At 36.6% G+C, this 25,387-nt stretch overlaps 1 protein-coding gene across 12 annotated transcripts in view; it reads right to left on the reverse strand.

Annotated features, from left to right (window-relative positions):
- The window catches only part of pkp4 (plakophilin 4), a 95,477-nt gene that overhangs the window by 29,332 nt on the left and 40,758 nt on the right, over positions 1-25,387 (reverse strand). For 2 of the 12 annotated variants that reach the window (XM_017356584.3, XM_073953759.1), the window contains 5 exons: positions 24,603-24,719; positions 20,861-21,057; positions 15,467-15,899; positions 3,210-3,368; positions 2,880-3,090 (listed from right to left, as the gene is read on the reverse strand). In XM_017356584.3, coding sequence (XP_017212073.1) covers positions 2,880-3,090; positions 3,210-3,368; positions 15,467-15,899; positions 20,861-21,057; positions 24,603-24,719 — 1,117 coding nt within the window. Of the gene's footprint in view, positions 1-2,879; positions 3,091-3,209; positions 3,387-15,466; positions 15,900-20,318; positions 21,058-21,555; positions 21,745-24,596; positions 24,720-25,387 lie in introns of those variants that run through there. The other 10 variants (XM_068221907.1, XM_073953757.1, XM_684979.10 and 7 more) reach the window with 7 other exon arrangements.

The following is a 25,387-nucleotide window of genomic DNA, read 5'->3' on the forward strand; positions in this document are numbered from 1 at the left end:
TGAATATTTGCATAATGGAATAAATGTCCCATTCAATTCACTCACAATTATTACTGTTTACATGTTTGCACCAGGACAAATATCCAAACACAAAAATCAGTCCAGCTTGTGTTTGTCATGAATATATGCAATGCAAATCTGAATAAGCGCTCAGGCGAACTGGTTTACATTTTCTCTCAAGCTCTTCTGCCTGAAGAATAAATATGCCCAGAAAAAAGATTACAATGCAACATATGCACATGTCGTGAAGAATCAACAAAATCTGAATAATACAAGCTGGGTTTCATTCACAATTATTGTATACATGTTTTAAATGATAAGGTGCACTAAGCATATTTACTATCATTTATTTCCCTTCGGCTTAGTTGCATATTTATCAGGGGTTGCCACAGTGGAATGAACTGCCAACTGTTCAGGCATATGTTTTACACAGCAAATGCCCTTCCAGCAGCAACCCAGTAATGGGAAACCACAAAAATACAATGATATAAAAAAAACACCAAAACAACAGGACTTCATCCCTTTTTTTTTTGACATCTTCACTCTCATTATTAGACACACCCCTTACTGCTGATTGGCTGCAATCTTTTTGAGGGGATTGACTAGGCTTTTTTAAAAATATTGTTTAAAGGTGCAGCAGGGGATTGTCTTCAGAAACATTTTTTGTTGTGCTGCTTGAAAGTCTCACATTCCGACAGTATTGATCTAAATGTATTTATATGTATTTTTCTATTCTAGGTAAGGCGTAAGACTAAAAAATGTTCTTCGAATTAAAAATCGTCGGGCTGACATAACTCAATTACGACTCAAACTCAAACTGTCTGTCAACAAATTTCTATCCATTTCTGTCCATGCAGATGGATCCGTCATTTGGACGTGTACGTGAAGCTGACAGTGACATAGGGTAGAATAAGCAAGCACCAACCTGAACTTCTTTCCAGAAGACAAACTTGGCCTTGGATCCATGAAAAGAAAGATTGGTTTTGAAAGGGCTTCTGCCAAAAATGCAGAATTAGAACTTTTCTAAATCTTGAATCAATATCGGAATTACTTGTGCACGCTGGACGGCAATGATGTTATGCAGTTAAAAGCAACGATCAGAAGGATGACACCATGGCTGAAGTATTACTTTTAGACAGGTATGTTTTAAAACTATTTAAGTCACGCAAAGCTTATGTAGATTGTGTTCTTTTTTATGAATGGGCACTATACGCGCAGAGTTGTTGTTCAGCCACTGAAAACATTCAGCGAAAGATTGGCTTTTGTCAAGCTTTTGGAGTACCATTTACAGCATCGGCAATATAGTCAGTTAAATAGACCTAAGTATTATTTTAGTTGTTCAAGTCTCAAAAGAGATGAAAACAAGCTATGTACGAGAATCAATGAGTATAATTAAAAATTAAAAGTCACTCATTAGCCCCTTTCACACAGCGATACTGGCAAATATCTCGAAAATACTGGAACGACTTTACTGGTATATTTAAGAAAGCGCTGTTCACACAGGCAAGGACAATCCGGAATTTTTCCGGAAAAGACGGATTCACACATCCATTCCAACATACCGGTAAATTCTGACATCATTAACCAGAAATAAGTACTAAGCGGCTGTGCTAGTATTTGTAAACATAAAAGGGGTGGAGCTTTTGTTGATGGTTGGTGGTACATAATATGTTTGTGTGTGCTGGTGCTCACCGGCTGCTTCACGTGCACACATGTTAAATAACTGAAGCAGAGCTTGAACAGCGGTTTATCGCAAGCATTTTATCGAATTTTTTTTACCCAATTGGCAATAAGAAGGAACATAAAAACGTTATCTGACTAACATCGAGCTGATAAATGTGTCTGGAAAAATATTTAAAGGCTTTTATTTTTTTATAAACAGTGCGGATGTAAATGTGAGTGTTCTGATTGGCTAAAGTAGACGTCTCACAACAGCGCGTTCTAGACGTGAACGTGCTTTTTCCAGCAATCTTCCGTCTGCATTAACACAGTGCAGCATTCCGGCAAGTTACCAGTTATGGTACAACTTTTCTTTCTGGAAAATTGCTGGAACAAATTTACTGTTCTTTTCAAAAGGGGCCTGTTCACACATTCACCCTTACCGGAAAATTGCCTGTAATTTTACGGAAAATCTGAGTGTGTGAAAGAGGCTATTGTCTTGTTATGTAGGTGTAATGTAAAACGATGACAGGATATTTCTGTTTTTAGCACTCCTTTATTTCTGATCTGATTTTTATTTAGTTGAATAACGCTATTCTGCCTAACCATCTTTACTGAGGTGAAGTTTGATTTATATTCGCACATTAATTTTTGAACAGTGACACAGACAACCTGTTGACACTCCTACTCTACGTTACTTTGAATATTGGGTGTGAAATACTGTGAGACTTCAAATCAACATTAGCACTATTCAACTGACTGTGAATGATGTTGTATTTTATAGTCATTGGCCGATTATGTGATTTCACTATTTAGAATTTGCAAACAATACTTTTCTGAAATGATATAATTAAGGAGAAAGTCTGAAAGTGCGAATATAAAACTAACTTTACCCCAATGTAAGTATTGGGGAAATATAATTCCTGCACACACTGAGCTGTCAACAGCTGGACAAAGTGTGTGTCTCCATAGTGTTTTCTAACAGATGAATGACATAATCTTGTGTTATACAAGGTTGTCTATCGTCATCAGATCTTCATCTATTTGGTGTGCGTTCACCACTTAAGGAGGCTTAACTTTGGACAGCAAGGGGAGGGAGGTAAATTTTCAAAATTATGCCAACGTTAGCATTCTGGCATATCACCTACTGCACCTTTAACACACCCTTAAAACTGCTTCCATTTGCAATGGTTGTGGAATCAGAGATTTCGCTTGGTCACCTGGGATCTTTGTGAACACTGTCTATGGAAGGCGAGCGAGTGACGGCGTTGTCAAGGGCAGCTGAGTGTCTGGAGTAGTTCGAATCGGCTTGGCGATAATGTCCAGGACGATAGGTGTCAGAGTGCGTTGCCATGGAGCCCATAGAGAATAACCCTCGCTGGTACCTCAGAGTGCTACACTGACTCGTGGTCCTTTGTAAAGTACCAAACCCTGAGTGAGAGAGCAGGAGCAGGACAGTCATTGTTAAGATTAACATTGAGGAAATGTCAGAGCTCATTCTCAGAGTTTGCAAAGACAGCCGCAGTGCGTGAAGGACATTCAGCACATACCTGTATTGTTTCTGGAGGCAGCGCTTTGGGAGCCGTGCGTTGGACTCTGGTACAGAGGGTTCTGGAAGGTTCTGTCTTCATAGATTGGCGTGACATGGCAGTCAGGGGAGCGTGTGTCCTGGCCTAACTGGCTATTTTGACTGTAAGAGGTTTGCAGGCCTAGATGAAGATAAGAAACTGTCAGATATTAGTTAATACATCAATAATCCTCTCCTTTTGATTGGTGCATCCAATCTATGCAACATTTATCAAAACATTGCTTTCTACTGGAAAAATCTGGTTAGACTGCATTATTAAAATGCAGGTTTCAAGGTGCTTATAAGGTTTCAAAATGCTTTTTTTACAAAAACACCATAGAAGAAACATTTTGCTTGCCCCAAAGGACCTTTTAGTGAACGGTTTCCAAAAGAAACTTTATTTCTTCACTCTTAAAAAAGGCTTTTTATTGCTGTTCATGGGCTGTAAAAGGAAGGCTAAAAGAAATCACCTATGACAGCTTTAAGTACTACATGTCAATGAGGCTGGGAAAAAACACTCTGCCAAAGACAAAGGCGACAGGTAAATTAACTTTCTGCATGTTTATGTCTTGTAACACTTTAAAATACTGTGCTGGTGTTTCATACTGTATGCATTTACTCAATCATTCTCCCATATTCTTATTGTGCTAGGTTAAAGCAAGGGGTGTAACGGATCACGGTTGACTTGTATATCAGAACTCACAGTTCTGAACGCACGTGCCCCATGGATGAATAACTTTTTTGAATTCGTAGGTTAATGCAATATTTCTGACAATTTCAGAGAGATCTCCTCCCGCATCATTTAAACCACGTGTATGAAATCATTTTGGCTTCCCTGTAAAATACAATGATGATGGAAAAAGTAGTGGTGGGACCTAAATGCTTTCTTAGGTTATTAATTTAAGGTGTTTTCTGTCATTGTTTGTTTAGCTTGAATTAATGTATTCAGTGTAAAGCTGCACAATTAAACATTGAAAGATCGTGATCTCAATTCAGACCCGCTCAACACGAATGATAATTGATAACGATTTGCATGTTTATTAATCCTTCGAATCGCTGCATTCAAATCTGCGTTTGATCAAGAGATTCAGTTGTTAAATTTTTTTGTTAATTACAAACAGTCAAATAACACAGAAGTACTGGGATAGCAGTTTATAGTTCAGATATAAACACACTGATGTTTATGGGAAAGACTAAAATCACTATTTAATGCAACTTAACGCTGGTGAATGTTGTAGCAATTACATTGTTTAACAATGAATAGCGACAACCATCAAAATGATGTCACTGAAGAGGTTTTCAAAAATAAAACACTTATAATGATCCGTCACTCAAAACCCGTATTGTGATCCAAACCGTGAGATTTGTGATCCGTTACACCACTAGTTAAGGTCCTGTGTTATATACGTCATATAAAGTCCTATTTCATTGTTTGTTTTATAGCAACAAGAAGTTTAAAAAGGCTAAGTGACGATATCCCGTTTTCAAACACATTTTTTGAACATTTATTTAATTTAAATATTACTTGTCTTTTTTGTTTTTTAATCTGTTGGTTGTAAATGTTATAAAGGAGTGGTAGAAAAGACGGCAGTAAGACGAAAGAAAGAAGCTAGTGAGACAACTTCAGATTTTTGACCACAACATACTTTGTTAGAAGATTCTCGTTTTTGGAACGAATTTCATTTAATATCATAATATCTAAATTTCTATGCATTTTTGTTGGTTAATTATTTAAAAAATAAACAATACCATTGAATAAATCTAAGTGGAATAAAGTGCACTAGAAACAAGGTCCTCTACCATGCTTCTACGGCCAGATGTGAAACCATAACAAACTGGTTCATATAGCAGCAAACAGCATTCTCCACAAGAAGCACCACCACATCTTTACAATGTGTTCTATTGTTCATTAACAGACACCGAATGGCACCGCCAGTGTATGTACTCTTATAGAAAAGATGTGGCATGACAAGGTGGGCTTCTCGTCCATCATATGGCCCTCGTCGAGCCTTAAAAATCTTTCCTAGAGTGATCCTACAGGTACAGATGTATCTGTACCAGCTTTGTTTGACTCTCCAGTGTATTCATGTCACTAGAGTTGTTTGGATATTGTTGGTTCTACTGTTCAATCCCCTCAAATGGGAAACGAACCAGGTGAACAAATCCACATCAAAAACAACTTTTTTGGTAATATTAATATTATTTATTAATATTACTTAATATTTTAAAATGTGAATCCTTGTAAAATTGTAAAAATTTTTTTATCAAAAGTAAACCTTAAAAACTCTATTAGATTTTTATCTTATATATTATTATTTATGTATTTTATCTTGTGTGTTATTTATTGCTATTGATGACTTTAAATTGCTAGAATATTTTTTATAATTATAGAAAAATGATAGTATTTATAAAATGTTTGCAAAAGTTTGCTTTTTGGTGAGGTTTTTCAATTGGCCAAAATAAGCACAAATATAACTTAATTTCAGATGGATTTAGTTAGAAAATACATTATCTCAGTTCATTCTTCGATTTCATTTGAAACATACTGTGGGCTTTTAGACCATACTTACAAGGAGTAGCTAATTTAATTCCCCGTAAAAGGTATTCCCATAACTAAAATTGTTCCCAGTTCCAAACCAAAAAGCAGGTTCTGTAAAAGGAACCATCTATATAAAAGCCATATTTTTAGCTCCTCAAATAACCTTTGCATGACCAGTTCTTAAAACAACTGTGTGAAGAACATTTAAAGAATTTAAGCACCAATATGGAGAACTATTTGTGCAGCAGTAGGTTCCATTAATAATACAGGTTCTTTACGCAACCACTAATGGCAACAATGAACATAATTTTTTTCAGTGAAATATATGGTTTCTTTAAGAACAGTTCACTGAACTTTGTGGAACCAAACATATGGCTTTCCTTGTAAAGCATTATTTAAAATGTCCATAAAGTGCTAATTTTGTTTTAGTTTCTCTACAACAACAGCTTAGCAAGGCACTTTAGAAAAGAGTTCTATGGTGTTTAAAGGTTCTTCATGGAACCCCAGATGCCAATAAGTTGTCTGCTAGAATTTCCATCCAAGGTGATTAGGTTCTGGTCTAGCAGGTGAAGTTATCAGCAATACCACCCTAACAGCTGTACAACCAGTTATCAAAGACTTTTGTTGTGCTTCAGTAGGCAAATTAAGCTCCTGGGTCTTGAAGTGGAGATGTAAGTTGTATTATATAAAAACAGCATGTCGTAATTACCTACTCCACTGGACTTTCACAAGTTCAGATGTTTCTGTGAGAGAAAATGACCTTGAGCAAGTACAAGGCATATTCAGCAGCAGCTAAAAGCATGAAAGGAAAAACATTTTTTGTGCTGATTAAAAAAAAAAGACCTACGTTATGTTGATGTAGATGACGTGAATGTCAGTTTGCCTGTCACAATCAGAAATACGCAGACAATTAATTGTGCAGTTTAGACGAATTAGCCAAAGGTCGCAGCCTAACTCCCACACATTATTTCATAGCAAACAAGATACAATAGATTTGCTCACGAACGCCTACCCAAAATTGCACACCCAATTACCCAACTCTTGGAGCATAAATTACTGAAGCTACAGACAAACCTTGTGAATGCTTGTACTGACATTATGTAGCATGCTCATTAATGCACAAGAGTTCTAGGATCCGTAGGACATGTACATACATGAAACCTCACAAGAATTGCATTCAAAAACAGAACTCATATGGCATTCACAACTGAAGACGATTCATTTTGCCCTGAAACGCATACAACACTGAATTCATAAAACTGTTGTTGCAATATCTTTGTTTATTTTTTTTGTTTTTTTGGTTCAAAAAGCTTTGACAAGCTAATATTGTAAATGGTCCCAAATGGTCACATGCTGGTAAACCTTCATCTCATTGGCCAGAACATGCCTGTTCATGCTCCCAGTGTTTTGATCAGAGCACAGCAGTTTATGTTCCAGGATTCTGCTCATATCAGTCAGAATGGATAGACAGAAGCTCTGTGTGCTTATTAGTAGCTTGTCATTGTATTATTTTAGCATTCTATACAAAAGGCTTCAACTGTGCTTTGGATGGCTGTTATAAGCGATGTTCTTCTGGCCTAATTTTATATATTTAACATCATCTTATTCTTACCCCCAATTCATTCCCAGAGACATTAGCAAAACAAACACATGCAGAGCATATATTCATTTCTTGATAGATAGACTGCAATAAATCTTGGTTTATTGGGACAAATTATCTTCTAACCACAAGCGAACTGCTTCAGAGATTGTTTTCATGCGGGCTGACACCAATTTCAGACCGAATGTCTTGGTGTCGATTCGAGTATTTTGTGTGCTTAAACCAGTCAGAATGAAGCCATAAAGACTCCCACAGAGCCATAAAACAAATCTTGATCTCTGACCTCAAACCATCAGCTGAAACACACATTCCTGTCAGTACTGATAGGTCTATATAAGGGCCAGTTTGATTAATCAGCCAATATTAGATGATTACATCAACAGAAAACTACTGTAAGTTAAATTGATATGGACACATTTCAATCAAAATTAAATAATTATGACCGTAATGTACAAAAAAAAAATCTAAATCTAAAATCTATTCTGGCATGTGCAGGACTTGCTTTCTAGCAAAAAAAAGAAAGCAAAGCATAAAGGCAGAACATTTCATAGGTAAGATTTCGTTTTTTACATTTTTGCATGTCACAAACTTTTGTGCTAAACAAGTAACATTATTGATGATAATACAGTCCCTTTCTGCTCTGATCATGAGGCAAAGCAGCACCAACTTACACTAAATTCTAGGCTTAGGCTAGCTTTGTTGAATAAAATCAGCAAACAATGTAAATGAAATATGACAACTAGACACTGCAGTGCCAGAACAGGGCTCAACAATAAGGACTGCCCGATGGCCCGGGGCCAGCTTGGAAGATGTTCGGGACAGTAGAGAGAATCGTTACTGGCCTGATGAGGCCAGTGCTGCCTTGTCACAAAATTTTTATTTGCCTGCGACTATTTGTCAATTGCATGCAAATACAGTCCTAAAATCTATAAACAATTTGTGCTTTTAAGTTTTTGAATGCTACCTTTTCTGTGAAGTCGTAAACACCATATTGCTTTTTGGTTCCTTTTATCTGATTGGATGTTGTGAGCACGTTATTTTTTTTCACAATCTTTTAAAAACCAGTACAGTGAAGAGACGGTAACATGACAGCAACATCAAATTATGAGGCTAAAAGAAAACGTCTGTTTTTAACGTTGTGGAAACAGACATTTACATGGGTACAACACAACGAAAAAATGAAGTGATGTTTTGCATAGTTTTCCGTCACTTTTAAGTCAGCCACCTTTTATTTTGCAATAAAATACCTGCACATTTTCCATACTGCTATATTTTACTGCTAAATATTTTAACATTTAAAAAATATTTAAATTCTAGATTTACAGACGTTATTTTTAACACATTATTTAAAATATGTGGCTAAGAATTTGCTATTTTCTATTTATTTATTTATTTATTTTGGCAGGGCAAGTAAAAATCTGAACCACTGGTCAAATCAGGCCAGTAGAAAATGTCGTCAGCGTTGAACCATGCAGGAACTTGTATTATTGTCGGCTACATGAAGTAACGCCTATACAAATTAACCTCATTCCCATGCTAGCCATATAATCCAGTTTGTTTTTTTGTTTTCATTTTAAAAAAGCAGGCTATTTCTTTATCAATTTTGAGTTACGATTGGGAGACAAGCACGTGAAACTTTGTAAAGTGCTGCTCATTTTTTCAAGCAGTAAAAACGTTACTTCTTTTGCCCAAACTAAGGCACTTGTAGACGAGAGGCAAGGATTGATGTGACGACAGTGTGAAGCTCAGTAGATCAGTTATTGTGCCATTTTTACTTCACCTACTTTAAGTATTGAACACTTCAGATTTTTTCCTGAGAATAATATTTCTAAAGGAGCTGTTGACATGGATTTAAACCAGATTTTGGTAAAAACCCAAACAATACAAACATAAAAATAAAACAAAACAAAAAAATCTGAAAAATGAGTTGTGTTATAACAATGAAATGACACAAGGATTTCCCAGAGATGGGTTGTGGCTGGAAGAGCATCAGCTGTGTAAAAACTTGCTGGATAAGTTGGCGGTTTGGTCAGAATGAGCGAGTTTTAGCTACTTGTAGCATTCAGAAAAAACAAAATACCCATGAAGAAACATGACAAAGAGGAACATGAAAACATACTGCCAGCTAGCGCTCTGTAAGTGCTACATAAACATCTCTTAGAAGTATAAATGCACGACTACATGGAAGGCTTGCATCGTTGGTCACGCCAATTACTCAATGCAAAGGTATAAACCAGCCTTAAGGCTAAAAGGTACCCTAGATCGCCACCTGCATTTAAAATCCAAGCTCAGAATAGAATCTAAGAAAAAATAGCAGTGCATTTTGAACATTTCAAAATTACTGCACAATTATTTTCTTCAACAATATTTTGCCACAGCTCTACTGACAGCAGTTTATAAAGGTTTAGTTTTCACTCTGTTTTCATAAAGATCCCTATACCATGGTTAAGAATGATTGCTATATCCAAACACTACTCTATTCAAATACCCCAAAGTGCTTAAAAGATTACAGTGAGCTTCATGTCCAATAGAACAAGGAAATATCTCTACTCTGCCTTTATACAATGACTGAATGTTGAATCAGTGTAACGTCAGCATAGGAACTGGGTTCTCTCACAGAACATTTTCTCACGTCAATCAGACTGGCAATATCACAAAGCAAACTGTGAGCCGGACAAAATTGCACTGCTCGCTAACTTGGAAAAGCCATGCAGAATTCAGCGAGTTTGTCTTTCATAAATTTCTAATCGCTTCATACGTCTCCGAATTCAGCTGTAGTTCTTGCTGAAGGGCCTGGAGTTAAAAGCTTCGTTTTCAAAGGCTTTACATCATGTGTAATCTGTGGAGAAATATGGCAGAAATGGGGCAGTGGGGCACATCTGAAGAAGTATCGCACAGAGCCAGAATGGGAGATTATCATCAGCGTAATCCTACAAAACACTGGAGCAAACAAGCACAAGCATAACGTCAAGTGCACACACAAACCACACACACACACTGCAAGTCAATATCCATGCAGCTCCAGTTTCATGTGGATGTTTATTGCAGATGGAATTGAGACTGTAATACGATTTTTGAAACAATATACTACAATAATGCATCACAGCACTTTTGATTCACAAACTCATATGCACGCATCAAATCTCCTAATCGGAGGTTTATCATGATTCGAGTAGAAGCAATTACTAAAATTCTTTCTTGTGCTTTTATGAAGGCAATTTACGCCAGTCTCCCTGCGTTTATGTCTCATTTATGTTGAAAGATATCTGAGGATTTCTTCCTGTGGCTTTTATAATTGAGATTTTAACAGACAATATACAGAACGAGCGTAGATTTAACTGAGAGACGCTTAGTAAATTCTTCACTTTTCCCATGTTTTGAAAACGTACCTCATGAGGGGAATGTTTTAGGAAAGAAAAACCCTATGGAAAGACTTTATGATCCAAACCAAACACGCTCACAGAAAGAGAGAGCAAGTGGAGAAAGTGAGAGAGAGAGATAAGTGACAGCATTACTAAACCTTATATAATCTAATGCATATATAAAGCTAAGAAGGTTTTGCACATACATAATCCATAACTTTATAAGAGTGGTGTAGAAATTTCAGTTGATAGTTCTGGCTTGGTCAGGATGGAAGAGAAAATCGGTTTATGGATTTAAGATTTATGGAATCAAGTTTTATAAATGAGAAAAACTATTTGACAAAAATCATTGATTTATAAAGTGCTGTTCGGATGTTTGTGATCATTAAGATAATTGAAAGAATTCTCTTATGCTCACTTCAACATTTGTGCTAACTACAAAAATTTAAATACAGTAATGCTGTGAAATGTAATACCCCTGTGACAACAACACCGAATTTTCAACTGCCAATCTTCTGTCACATGAACCTTCGAAATGTTCAAAGACATTTCTTTTAATCACAGTTGTAATAGAATGTCCTGCTCAATATTTCTACAGAAACTGAGCTTTGTTTTAGGATTGCATAATATATCTGAAAATATTAGTTATTGTGATAATAGCATGTGCAATATATGTATCACACACATGTGTGATAAATCACATTTATTTTATGCACTGGTCATCTATCTAAATTTGACCAATCAGATGGGGACTTACTATCTTTATCCCCACCTCCTCATTAGTCGATGTTCTTTCTATTGGCTGGAGCTGCCCAAATGATGAAACCAGAGCTGAAAAAATAAACACTGATGGCGGAAATCGAGACGAGAGGAAAATGACAACAGCCAGTCAGAGTCAGAATATCTGCTGAGGTTTTCACTCATTCATAGTGTTTTAAAGACTTAAGCTGGATTAATACATCCGCCAGGCACCTCTGCGCACCTCTGCTGATTGTGTGCTCACCTCCCGAAACGGACAATGCTTTTATACTTGCTCCATTCACCGTTGTGAAATTTTTTAAGGCCGTACTCACACTAGTTACAGTTGCCTCGAACTGGGCTAAAGCACGCTTGTCCCCCCTCCCGTCTCCCTCGACAGCCCGCGCTAACACCACAAACGGGCCTCGGCACGCTTACGTCATCGCTGCTGTGCTGTTCAGTGAGAAGCGCTCTCTCACTCAGCAGCACAGTGGAGATTTCTCTAGTTATATCGTTTGAGTCGTTTGTTATGCAGTGACATGCAGTCAAATATTTCGCCAAACAGTCCTTAGGGATGCGGGGACACGCAGTCAGATATTTCGCCGAACAAATACGCCACTTTTGGCGCTCATAAACAATCATAAAGCTCTCGTGCTGCAGGAATGAGGAGGTCTGCTGAAGCCGCGCAGCTGTCGTGCTGTGAGGAGTTCTCGTCTTTAAAAAACTACGGCAGTTTGCGTTCACTAAACAGTAAGAATGAATAATAAATCCATATGAAACAGCCCCTTAAAAGTCACTTCTCGCTTTCAGTTTCGGGCTTTGGCGCGTTTTGCACTCACACACAAGCGTACCGCGCCAAAGCCCAAGTGAACCGCGCTTAGGCACACCTCTTCCAACCGGGCCAGAGCCGGCCTTGTGAACCGAGCTTGAGCCCGATTCATCGCACTCACACTTCTCAAACGATCCGGGAAACGGGCCTAGGCACGGTACGGATGGCATAGTGTGAGTAGGCCCTAAAACGACAGGGGGCGGTCAAAAGAAGCTGACCGTAAAGTCAGAAAGATAAAAAGAGAAGTAGAAAGTTTCCGGAAGTACGTCATATCATTAATATTGCTCAAGATTTTGAAACTAATTATTTGTTATATTTTTTTAAATGATTTTAATGATTATAATAATTTTTTATAACCATTCAAGATTTTTTAAATCAATTTTTAATGCATCAATTGCTATTGTTGTATATTTGGGACAGTTTTACCAATTAAAGTTTATTAAAATATTAATGAAAGGAGAACATGGGTTACTCTACAAATATTTATTATGGCAAGATTAAAAGTACCTAGGGCTGGGCGATTTAGCAAAAAAAAAAAAATCTAGGTTTTTTATAAAGTTTGACCGATTCACGATTTCGATTTTTTTTATTTTTTATTATGTAACTTTTTTTATTGTGTAACTAGTCTTCTCAAAACATTACAACAACATGACTGAAAGTAACTTGAAAAACCATCTGGTTAAGGAACATTGTATTTTAAATGGGCATGTCAAAAAAAAAATCGGTCAAGGTGTAAAAAATAAAACAAACTCACGAGTTAAATATCGTTGCAGAAGATTTGAATAAGAAATATTTGTGTAAATATTGCGGTTGCAGGAATACAGAGGTATTTTTTGCAAGTTTTGCTGAGCCTAGGAAAGATTGGCTGTCGGCTCGGCTTTGACTTTGTCTTCTTCTGATTGAATGTCAGGTTGTAAAGCTGCTGCCTTTTTCTTAAAAAGATACAGTGGAAGAAAAGGACTGAACATGGAAACTGTAAAGCCTAATTTAACCCAATGTGTGAAGTTGTGGACGTATAGTAGGAGCAAATACAAGCACCAGATGTGTGTCTAATATAAAATAATATATTTAATCTATTTTTCTTTTTCCCCCCTTTTAAATACTGATCATTTGATGCGCTTTGCTCCACTCTCTGTATTATGCTGCCTGATCTGTCTGGTTTTCAACTAGGTCCGCTAAATGACGTCATGGGGGCGGGTACTTTCATTTTCACTGCTGCAGGCCCTCACCTCTGCTCGTGTTCAAAACAAAAGATCGGCGCGGTTTTTCACAGGCTTTTACGTCCTTCATACATGTTGAGAACAAGTTTATCGACTTGAGGAGGGAATATGTCTTGACAATCCGCACAGACGTGCAACAAGTAAAATCCTACATGAATTCACACTTTAACAGGCAGTCAAGCAGGTCGCACACCAGAAGCGCCACGACACAGCGCGGACATGACATTTTAAACTATCACACACCAAACGCGCACATTCCCATGATATTTAACATGAAACTAATCAGATGGCGCTCTGTGGGCCGGCTGAAATGAGAACTGCTTCGTGAACCGTGGCTGGGCGGCGCCGGTGTGTGTACAGAAACCTGTTTAGAATTCTAAAATCCATGGCGTGGTGCTGTGCGGCGCATCGCCGAGAGGCGCTTCTGGTGTGCTTCCTGCTTCATACAGAGAGAGAACCAAAGCGCATTAGTGCCATTATAATGGATAAAATATATATGTTTTTTTTTTAAATCGCGATTTCTCGATTTGATTAAAAATTAAATCGTCTTAAAACGTAAATTCGAATTATTCGAAAAAATCGCCCAGCCCTAAAAGTACCCTTGCTAAAAAATACAGATGTTTTTTTATATTTTATATCTGCTTCACAATTCACACATGATTGGCTAGTTTCTGTCCTATATTGATGCTAAAAAGGCAATAATGGTTCAACATTCCTGACCATTATCACCAGTAAAGCCAAAAATATTAGAGCATCAGTATATTGTAAACCATAGTTACTTATATCAGGGTACGCACACCAGTGCCGCATGTCGGTGGCTGTTTATGGTACCCAGCTACGACTCAGGACACTAAATAGTTTTTCTTTAAATAACATGCGAATGTGTGCATCTGGTGTGCGATACTTCCAACTGTCATGTGCGTGCTATGAAGCGGCACATCTGGTGTGTGACCCCCTTAAGGCTACATCTACCTAAACCGGTTTTTGTCTAAAAACACTCCATGTCCACATTAAAATTTAAAATTCTTTCCATCATCCACACTAAAAGGACTGAAAGTGCTTTAATTCAGTACTGCGCATGCACACAGATGTAAGACAATTTTAGCTACGTCATTTACACCTGGCATTTAGTTACTTTCAGTCTCTTTAAATCTTTTCGTAACTATCGTCTGCTTTCACAGCTTAACATTAGCTCTCCAGTAAATGTTCTGTGTCCTTGGAAGAGAGGCAATATGAATCATGTATAAACTGACATAAATCATTAATAAAGCTGTAATAAAACAGACAGCATCCAAATCATCTGCTTTACAATGTCGTCCACTATGTTAGCTGAATTGGTTACATGACTAAAATGAGTCATCGTTTTCAAAAGCCTCCTTATTCAAGGTCCACACTGCAATATAAAAATGCCATTTTTAAATTTGATCACTTTGGACTGTGTTTTTAAAAACATGTTTTCATTTCCTAAAAATACCATCTCGGTGTGGACGGAAGGTCAAAACGAAGGAAAAAATATGCGTTTTTAAACTAAAACATATTAGTGTGGACATGGTTTAAATTATTGCACCTTGACACCGTTTTTTAGTCTGAATTAGAATTAATTTGATTATTTTGATATCATTAAATAAATATATTATTTCAAAACATGGCTAAGAAAAAGATTTTTTGAGGGAAATGTTATACCGTAAGAAATATCGTTATCGCAACACTAAACAACACTGCACATTATTCCAGTATCATGCAGAGCTAAATAGTTTGATAAATAAAATGTCCAACAGCATTTTAAATCTTCATAGCAAGGTGAAAGTATTCACTATGACTCTTAATCAATTCCTTTTTTTTTTATTAATTAAAAAATTCTTACTGATCTCAAACCTTTGAAACGTAGTGTATGTGTACTTTAGAAACACCTCTAATTGTAAATCATGACAGGTTGTGTGAGTATAACTCACCTGTAAGGCTGTCCGGTCTTGAAAGAACCATCCTCTCAAAGATGTCATAGGCTCGAGAGCCAAAAGAAGAGTGAGTGCTCTCATATGCACGTGTATCGTGCTTTCCCAGGGTCCCATACTGCTGAGGCTGAGCAGTCATTCCAGCTCGCAGGAGTGTTGGTGACCCAGACTCAGACCCCGTCCCGTTTCCATGCCGCCCTAGGTAGCTGGAGTGGAGCGGGTCAGGAGCGTGGCTGGAAGCAGGAGGCAAGGTGGTGCCAGGAAATATGCTAGGTAGAGGACGAGGCTCTGAGACTATGGGTGAACCATAGGGGCTTCCGAGAGAAGTACGCAGAGGCTGGCGGGACGCAGGTGGAGACGGTGTGTAGAGTGGAGATGGAGCACGAGAGGGAACAGAGCTGACCCGCCTCATGACACGCCCACTGCTGCCCACCTGAGAAACACATCACAGAGAAACATTTATAATAATAACTTTATAATTTGAACAATATAATTAACATAATAATAGTAATAATATTATTAAATTAATATCATTATTAAGGGTAAAAAGAAAACAAACATTTTTTGAGCTGTTTACAGTCATATATGTGTCCCACGCTGCTAAAAACACTATTAGGACACATATAATTTACTAAAAAGTAAAAATTGGTTGTTTTCGCGTTATTTCAAGCAAATTCGTTCTTCCATTTTGAAAATACATTTTTTTAAGCTACGTTACGATTAGATCCTTGTGTAAATTCCAGCGTGGAGACTGGATGTCTGTACCGGCCAGTACAACATGACGTCTTTGAGCTTTAAGCATTAATTCATGAGAAAGAATTCCAAGTCTTTCCAGACCACTAATCAGTGTACTCTATTGTCTATGAGGTCCACCTTTATTATTATGCATGATAGCTTTGAAGACTGTTTTTATCCGTTACAGTGTTCAGATGGCAGAGAGACGCCACATTGTGTTGCCAACCATAATTAAAACAAGTGGAAGAAGAAGAATTGTTTGGAGACATGGGTCATCAGTGTTGTTTATAAATGTGCTGCAAGAAAGGTTTTGTTTCCATTTACCCGCTAAGAAAGTACAGCTGGACTCACGTGTGGATTACAGTGGTCTGCTAACAAGCAACAGAAATCTGTTTGTAAGGAATATATTTTTTTACCCGAGAGCTTTTCGTATCTGGAAATGGAAACATCAGGAATTACCGCTCGTTTCCTTTTAAAAAAGACGCGGTTCTAGTTGGTTTTGATTGTCCTTTCTTTATAGATTTGGTAAGTGTGAGATCAGTGCTCTTTGTTTATGTTTATTCAGATGGCAAAGTTAGGTAGTATTGTCAGCAGTACTCTTTCAGTTTTTAAAGACATACCATAGTCAAAATGATTTAGTTACTAAGGGTGCTTTCACACCTACACTTTTGTTTCAGAACGTATCTCGTTTGCCCATTTAGCGTGGTTCGTTTGGCATATGTGAACAGGGTAATCGCGCTCTGTTCCGCGCCAAAGTAATCGCTCCGAGATCGCTTGAATGAGGTGGTCTCGGCTCGATTGAAACGAACCCTGGAGCGGATCGACTGCAGTGAGAAAGCGATCCGATCGCGGTTATATCACAGTGTTTTATGGATATGTAATAGGCTTACGGCTATATGAAGAGAGAATTATGAGCAGGGCGGGAAGTTTCGCGAGTCTCCGGATGCCCGCAAACAAGTGATGATCTCCCGGTAATCTTGCGTCTCCCTCCCGGTCCCCAAATAGGCATCGTCACGCACCCTTCTAACCCCTCCCCACCGCGTCTCTCCTCAGACACGTCGCGCGCGTGCACCCTGTCAATCACCACCAAACCACCACCTCTCCTGACAGCTGAGCGGGACGCTGCAAAATAAACCCTGACACTCTGACCAATGGGAGGAGAGTTTACTCGCACGTGACTTGTTTTAGCTCTTTTGGTCCGATTAGAAACTTTGCAGTGTGAATGCGAACCGCTCCAAGAGCAAAGAGCAACAATGTAACAATTGTAATCTCTGTTTCGGAACAACTGAATCGATTCACAGGTGTGAAAGCACCCTAAGTTTACAGTACGGTAATATCACTACAATAATATGGGCTGAAACATAGACTGTAATTGCTGCTCTCTGAGTGTAAACATGTAAACACTTTAATCAAACTATTTCCATCATGTAGAATTTTCGCCGCATCTTGTGACAGGATAGTCTATACACATACAGATTTCTAACGCTACCTACAGAGTGCATCTAAGTTACCGAGAAATGCGGAAAGTTTTTTTTCTCCCATTTGCCGTGCGGTATCAAACATCCCATTAAAACTACATTCTTCCAGCAGTTCCTTGCATCCAACATCTCATTTTTCGCAGGGGGCATGCATGAAATGTTCCTGAATGTCAAACTGCAGTAAAAGTCAACAAATTAAGAATGTGGCAAATAATTTGATTACTGGTGTCCATGTAAACAGTCACTGTCTTTCTCTCCTGCGTCTGTGTGTTGTTTTAAAAATCAGCACTTGCTCAAACTGAAAACTTCCATTTTTATGCAAACCCTTCCCTCTTTTGCCACTCGACACTCCCACCTAAATAGAGCTGGAGTCACCCACTTTCCTAATTTTTTTCAAACTAGGTGTGAAAACACCCTGCTGAGACAGGGAGAGTTTAATGGCCCTTTAAACTTATAACACTCATTTAAATCTTAATACCGGGCCAATAAGATGAATGACAACTCAGTGATTTTTAAGCTTTATTTTAGTATAACCGAGATACTATTGTAGGTTTTATTTGTTTTTATTTTTGTTGTGCTATTTAAATATTTCTGTTCATTTAAATAGTTTTTATTGATTTAAATGTGAAAAGCATAAAAAAATACTTCCACAGCACTTACTCATTTTAGTTCATATTTTTTCAGCATTTACTAATACATTAAACTGGATCTTTTGTTTAATGCCAAGTCAACTTCAATGCAAACACTATTCAGAACAATACAAATAATAAATACAATAAAACAAACAAAACGTGTATCCCATTACATTTTCCATAATACAGATATTTTCTGGCAATGCTTTACTTAAACAGGTCTTTAAGTGACTTCATAAAAAGCCTTCTGCAATATATTATTAAAATAAAGATAAATATTTTGGCTAATGCATTGTGAATTAAAGCAATTTCATCTTTAATAATGTTAACTAAGATTAATAAATGTCAAACAAACATATAGCTTACTGTAAGTTTAAGTTGCCTTATATAGATAGACCTGTCATAAGGAATTTTTGTTGTGCAATATATTGTCCCAGGAATTGTTGCTATAAGCGATATTATTGTCATGTTGAGATCATTTTATGCCAATGATTGTATAATGACTATATAATAATGCATATAGTCATAAACACTTTAAAACACTTATCATTCTTAACGTTATTTAGATTGTAAAATTTGACGTTATTTCCTAGTGATGAGTTGCAGCTGGATGGGCATCCGCTGCGTAAAAAAACATATGCTGAATAAGTTGGCGGTTCATACCGCTGTGGCACCCGCAGATTAAGAAAGATACAAAGCTGAAAAGATAATGAATTTGATGTTAAAAAGGTTAAGGTCCTATTATATATACTATTAAATGTCTTATAAGGTAAATGTCCAGTTATAAATGTTGACACTGGCAAGGTAGAACGTAAACGTAATAGTAAAATGGCTTTAACATTATTTGTGAATTTGTAAAAATATATTGCAATGACAATAATTATTGAGGTGATATTCAAGTATTGCGCAATAAAGTCGATATAATGATTATTGTGACAGGCCTCAGCTTATATATTATATAATGTCAACAAAATGAGTTTTAGTGAATTTTTTTTTATATCAGGAGAAAGAAATTTTATTTTTTAGTTAGGGTTGAACAAAGTTCAAATAAAAAAAACTATAAATATTATATTGACAACTAACTGAAACAAATAATTTTTTTAGTAATTTATTCATTTATTTTATTTTCGGCTTAGTTCTTTTATTAATCCGGGGTCACCACAGCGGAATGAACCACCAGCTTATCCAGCACATGATTTAAGCAGCGAATGCCCTTCCAGCTGCAACCCATCTCTGGAAAACATCCATACACACTTATTCACACTCATACACTACGGATAATTTAGCCTACCTAATTCACCTATACCACATGGTCTTTGGACTGTGGGGGAAACCCATGCGAACGCAGGGAGAACATGAAAATTCCACACAGAAACGCCAAATTAATTTATTTTCATAGTGAAATTAAAGGGATAGTTCAACCAAAAACGAACATTCTGTCATTATTTACACACTATCCACTTGTTCCAAAAAATCTTGTGACAATTTTGAATACAAAAGAAGATATTTTGCAGAATGTTGGAAACCGGTAACCATTGGCTACAAGAGTATTTATTTTTTGTCAACAATGGATGTCAATGGTTGCAGGTTTTCAGCTTTCTTAAAAAATATCTTCTGTGTTCCACAGAAGAAAGAAACTCAAAGGTTTGTAACCAACTGAGGGCTAGTAAATAGTGGGTCAATTTTTGATTTTGGGTGAACTATCCCTTTAATGTTACAGTTTTAGTCTGTCACACCATAAACCAAACATAACAAACCATCAGCAAGCATATTAAAACCTTCTTGTAAAATCTCTTGGCAAAGCATTGTTTTGGTATGATAACAAGAATGGCTTTCTACACGTCTTATTGCTTTCAAAAGTTAACACTGAGCTTTTATTTTGGAGGAAAGCAGGAAGTGCTTAATGCTTCTCGATAAAACTACTCTCATAACAAATTTGACATAGTTACAACGTTACGTTTCAAACCAAGTAGTTTGTACTGTACTTTATAAGCGACCCAAACTCACAGCGTTTGCAGAGAAGGAGTACATATGGAGCAGCATTTGCTGTGACCAAATCCGCTCTGAAAACACCGGATCCCCGCATATAGACACACACTGCGCCGCGCTTCACCAAACATACCACGCCTCATCCTATTTCTGTACTTAAAGCTCAGACTTTGCTGTTAGAATGGCAGTTTCATAACATCTTTCCATATTATTATTATTATTATATCGCGTTTAATAGCGGCTCAGCGAGTAAATCTCAGACCCTCTCTGAAATACAGGAGTGTCCCACGCGCACACTCGCTAGAGGGCGCCGCTTTATCCTCCCGGGCTGTCGGAAGAAATCCGTGGATGAGAAGTATTTGAAAAGCAGGATTTTGCAGTTTGTTTAGTGACTGTTCAAGACAACTTTGCGAGTCACGTACATCAGAAAAACTCAAGTCGGAATACAATTCTACATCGCTCATAACAATGGACATATATTATTCAGTGCTAATGATCCCTGAAAAAAACAAACACGCCAGGAAACGTTAATATAGTGGTGTTTGAGTGAGTTTTCATACCTGTGCAGAGGCCTGTCCTTCAGCCCTGGAGCTCATGGCGAGGGTGGGGCTTCCGCTGGGGGCGGAGCTGGTCGACTGTGACCTCCCTTCAGACCGCCTGGGCGTCACCGTGTTACTGTAGTAACCGCTCACCTCCTGATATCCGCTATCTGAGTAGGAATTCATCTGAGTCGAGCTGCGCGAGTTTGCAGCAGACCCTGAGCAAGCGAGAACAACAAAACACTGAGACAGGCAACTGATTTTTCAGTTCAGGAATGGTAAAACATTTGAACTATGGATTGCTGGGTTAAAGCTCCATCAATTGAATCCGTGGCCTGTGTTCGATTATACAGCAAATAACGCCTCATCGCGCAGGCTGTAAAAGCAAATGAGAATACACACACTTTGATACCAAGTCTACGTTAAACCTAACATGTTGTGATACTTGTTTTACTGTAGTATCAGCAATATTTGCGAGTGATCATTCTTGAGCAGCTGCAGTAAACGGCTCCAGCTCTCATTAATGTAAACAGACGGGATAAAAGCGGAATGTTTTGCTGTGCCTGAGGCCACAGTGTGTTAAAGGTACATATTTATTCAGTAGTTGGCTAACATTAGCAAAGCTGTTCTTCGTGTTGTTAGAAACTGCACTGCCATCTATCGACGTGGCTCGAGTTTATGCAGATATCACGCATTAACTGATTCTCTTAACTTACCTGTCTAATAAAATTGCATCAGCCATTTAACCCGTTGTACGTTGAATCGATGTTTACGCTCATATTTGTCTTTGTTGGTGTTTCTGGCTTGCGACCGTTTCTGCTTTCTCGGCTGCACAGGTACTGTTTACCTGTACGCGATAAAACGCGCTGCCCATTGTTTAATTTTCGCTCCGCACGTCATCAGACAACAGTGTTCAGGGGCTGCAGCCAATGAGCGCGAAGACGATAGTCACGTGATTTTAAAACAAATTTTCTTTTTCTTCTTATAACATTTAACAGTTTGAAAAATCTAAATGCCAGGGGGTAAGTATAAATCAAATACAAATATACAGAATGTACATATGTAATAATCTAATAAATACATTGTAGAATTTACAAAGTTTTAATGTGCATAGGGCTTTCTCTGATACTACTAATATATAAACATAATTCAGTCATCGGTTCCCTAAAATTCGCTTTCTTATTAGTAAATTTACAATTTTGAATGTAAAATTTTGTGGGCAAAATAAGTAAATTATTTAAATAAAAACATAAAAGCGGAATATTTTGCTGTGCCTGAGGCCACAGTGTGTTAAAGGTACATATTTATTCAGTAGTTGGCTAACATTAGCAGAGCTGTTCTTCGTGTTGTTAGAAACTGCACTGTCATCTATCGACATGGCTCGAGTTTATGCAGATATCACACATTAACTGATTCTCTTAACTCTTCTGTCTAATAAAATTGCATCAGCCATTTAACCCGTTGTACGTGGAATCCATTTAAAATGTACATACGATGGATAGAGGACAATGCAGACTTTGGTGTGCAAATCAAATCAAAGGCAGCTTCTGCTTGACTAGTGTATTCAGCATTGAACTCCACTGTGTTATAAATGTGATTGTTTATGTTTTTATTGCAATAACTTATTATTTTAAAAAGTGATGCTGCATTTGTTAATATGATTTAAAGAAATGTTTTCTTTTTATTTTTTTAATATTATTAAACTAGTTAAGAAATTAACAATGGTAATTTTGATGTAAAATAGTTTGGTATGGTTATCTTCGGCCCACGGCTATCAATGATATTTGGTTATTGGCCCTTCATACGAAAAAGTTTGGGCACCCCTGGTTTATTATAACCTGTTTATTTTGTTGATTAAATTTCATATTGACAAGTGTACATTTTCCAACAAAATTGTTTTATAAGGAACTAAAACATTACTTTTGTACTATTGTACTGTGATTGTAAGAATTTTCTTACAATGTATACATTTGTTTTGTGTGTGTATTTGTTTTGTTTCCTAATTTATATTTTTATTATTATTATTATTTACCTTCTGTCACCCTGACATTGTATTGTTTGTCATGCACATGTTATTTAAAACAAATAAAAAATATAAAAATAATTCATTATTGGAATACAAGCATGTTTTATTTTTTTATAATGAACCTTTGGAGAGGAATATTTGTTTTGTTCTTAATTTGATTATAATGGGCAAAAAGTATTCCTAGTTTTGAGCAATTTAAGTTTGAGCTTTATTATCTAAAATCTAAAATTTTATTATTTTAGAGTGTAAGAAATACTAAAGACAAAAATACTATAAACTGTTGTAAAGCCTTTAAATATGACCTCTTTAAAGGAGTATGTTTTAGCATTATTACTTGTCATTATCACTACTATATGTGTAATTACGGATTAAACTAATATTAAAATCAGTCTTCATCTCATGTATTTTTTTTATTAATAATATTTTAAACATGAAATAAGCTACTACACTGGGCTCTTTAAAATACTTGTAAAACACATCAATATTTGTAAAACACAGTTCTTAAAGTATTTATTTGTTCTTCATTACTGACTATTTATTTAAACAATGTGGCTGAAAATATTAAATGTTTCCCTAATAGAAAAATAAATAAAGCTGCATGTTGTTCTAATTTAATTAGCTAATATTGATTCTAATGCTTAATTATTTATACAAACAATCACGTTTAACAACCTATTAGTTTCTTAATAATGAGAGTTAATGTAATTTTCACTGCTATTGGTACAGTGAAAGCATTAGTGTGTACAGCGACATCTTAAAATAGAAGCCTACCAGGCAAGCTGGCAGCATCACAAATCACATTATTGTAAGTATAACCATAACACTTATAAGAAGTGTTTTCTTCCCACAAAGCAGCAGTGCCATGGAGCAATGATACCACACTACTGGATGTATTAGCATTTCCACAGTACTAAGGTGAAAGACGTCCATACTATGCCATGCTGACATTGCAAATCATTAAATAATTAAACAACATCATGCACTTTTAGTCGCAATATTTTTGCATCAGTTCCAATCATTTAACAAGCTAAAAGTGAATCTGAATAATCTACACACAGTGCTAATGACAAAACTGTGTACTGTATTCATAAGGAAAACTCTAGCAACAAGTATTATATTATTAATAACACATAACTAGACTAAACTCATAGCAGTGCGATATGGTTGTATATCATCACTGGTGGGACACTAAGGCAACGCACGCCTCCCACCAGTACCGATATACAGCCATATCGCACTGCTACTCATGTAATACTGTTCATGTATATTAAAAAGTGAAATGCATCACTAATAAGTATAAATAACACTATTATAAATGTAGCTAAAATGTCATTACAATGCAGTTTAAGGTTTGTTGTCTCTTCATAGAAAGTCAAATCTTCATAGAGTTACAAAGAAAGTGTTACCTAAAAGTTTCACTAGTTGTAAATCAACAAATTAGAACTGAATACTAATATAAAATGCAGAAAATGCAGCTTTGAAATAAATAAAATGTTATTATTAAAATATAAAGTTTTTATTTATTATTATTATTTAACAAAACTACTCTTTACTTGTATATCTAATCTAACAAATGCAGCTTTGGTGAGAGCATAGTCATCTTTAAAAAATAATTTGTGCAGTATAATCCCCCACAGGCCACAGAATCTACCCACAGCTCTTCAGTTGTATTTCACTTGCAATATATTCCATTAACACCGCATTATTTGTTCACAAAGAAGATGAACAGACCCTCACTTTCACGTAGGGAGATCTGTTCCAGTTCAGGAGAGTAAAGTGACCCTTGACCTCTGACTCCAAATGTCGGTGAGGGGCAACCATCCGACGGCTTAGACACACCTGCACCTGAGGATTCTGATGAACAAAGGAATAAAACACGGTCAGCAGGTATTCAGAAAAATACTTATTTTTATCATAATGAGCATTAACCTAAAATGTTCTGTTATTTGCTAGATTTTAAAGACGCCGGAAGATAACTGAAAATGCTTTTTATTTTGTCAGATTAAAAAAGGCGTTACTTTAAAACACTGCCAGCGTAAGTAGAAATAATAGGAATTAGAATGTAAGAGGAGGAAAATAAAGATTGAGCTGTTCTGTGATGAAAGACCGTGAAAGAGACGTCGGTGAGGATTTGCAGAGGCAAACAGGGCTTCTAAGCTAGGTTGAGTGGAACAATTCATGTGATATTGTACATTAACTCGGATGACCAGATCACAAGACTGCAGCGTCTGATGCCTTTTTCAGCACAGAATAAAAAGAAAAAGACCAAACTCACAATTCACCGCAACACAAAAAAGCTTTTCCTACTTTAAGTTTCCGTCTTGTTTTTACTCTAAATTAATAACGGTCATTATTAATTGTGATTTTTCTTTAAAGTAATCTGCCAGAGGAATAAGTAAAATAAACTTATGTCAAAGCAAAAATGTTAAGGAAAAACAATTAATTTTGACAACCCTCACAAATCTATCTTTTAAATTGTTATTTTAATAGGAAGCTATACAATATTATATTTGTGCACATAC

The sequence above is a fragment of the Danio rerio genome, chromosome 6, assembly GCF_049306965.1.
Source record: "Danio rerio strain Tuebingen ecotype United States chromosome 6, GRCz12tu, whole genome shotgun sequence".
In the NCBI taxonomy this organism is placed as follows: Eukaryota; Metazoa; Chordata; class Actinopteri; order Cypriniformes; family Danionidae; genus Danio; species Danio rerio.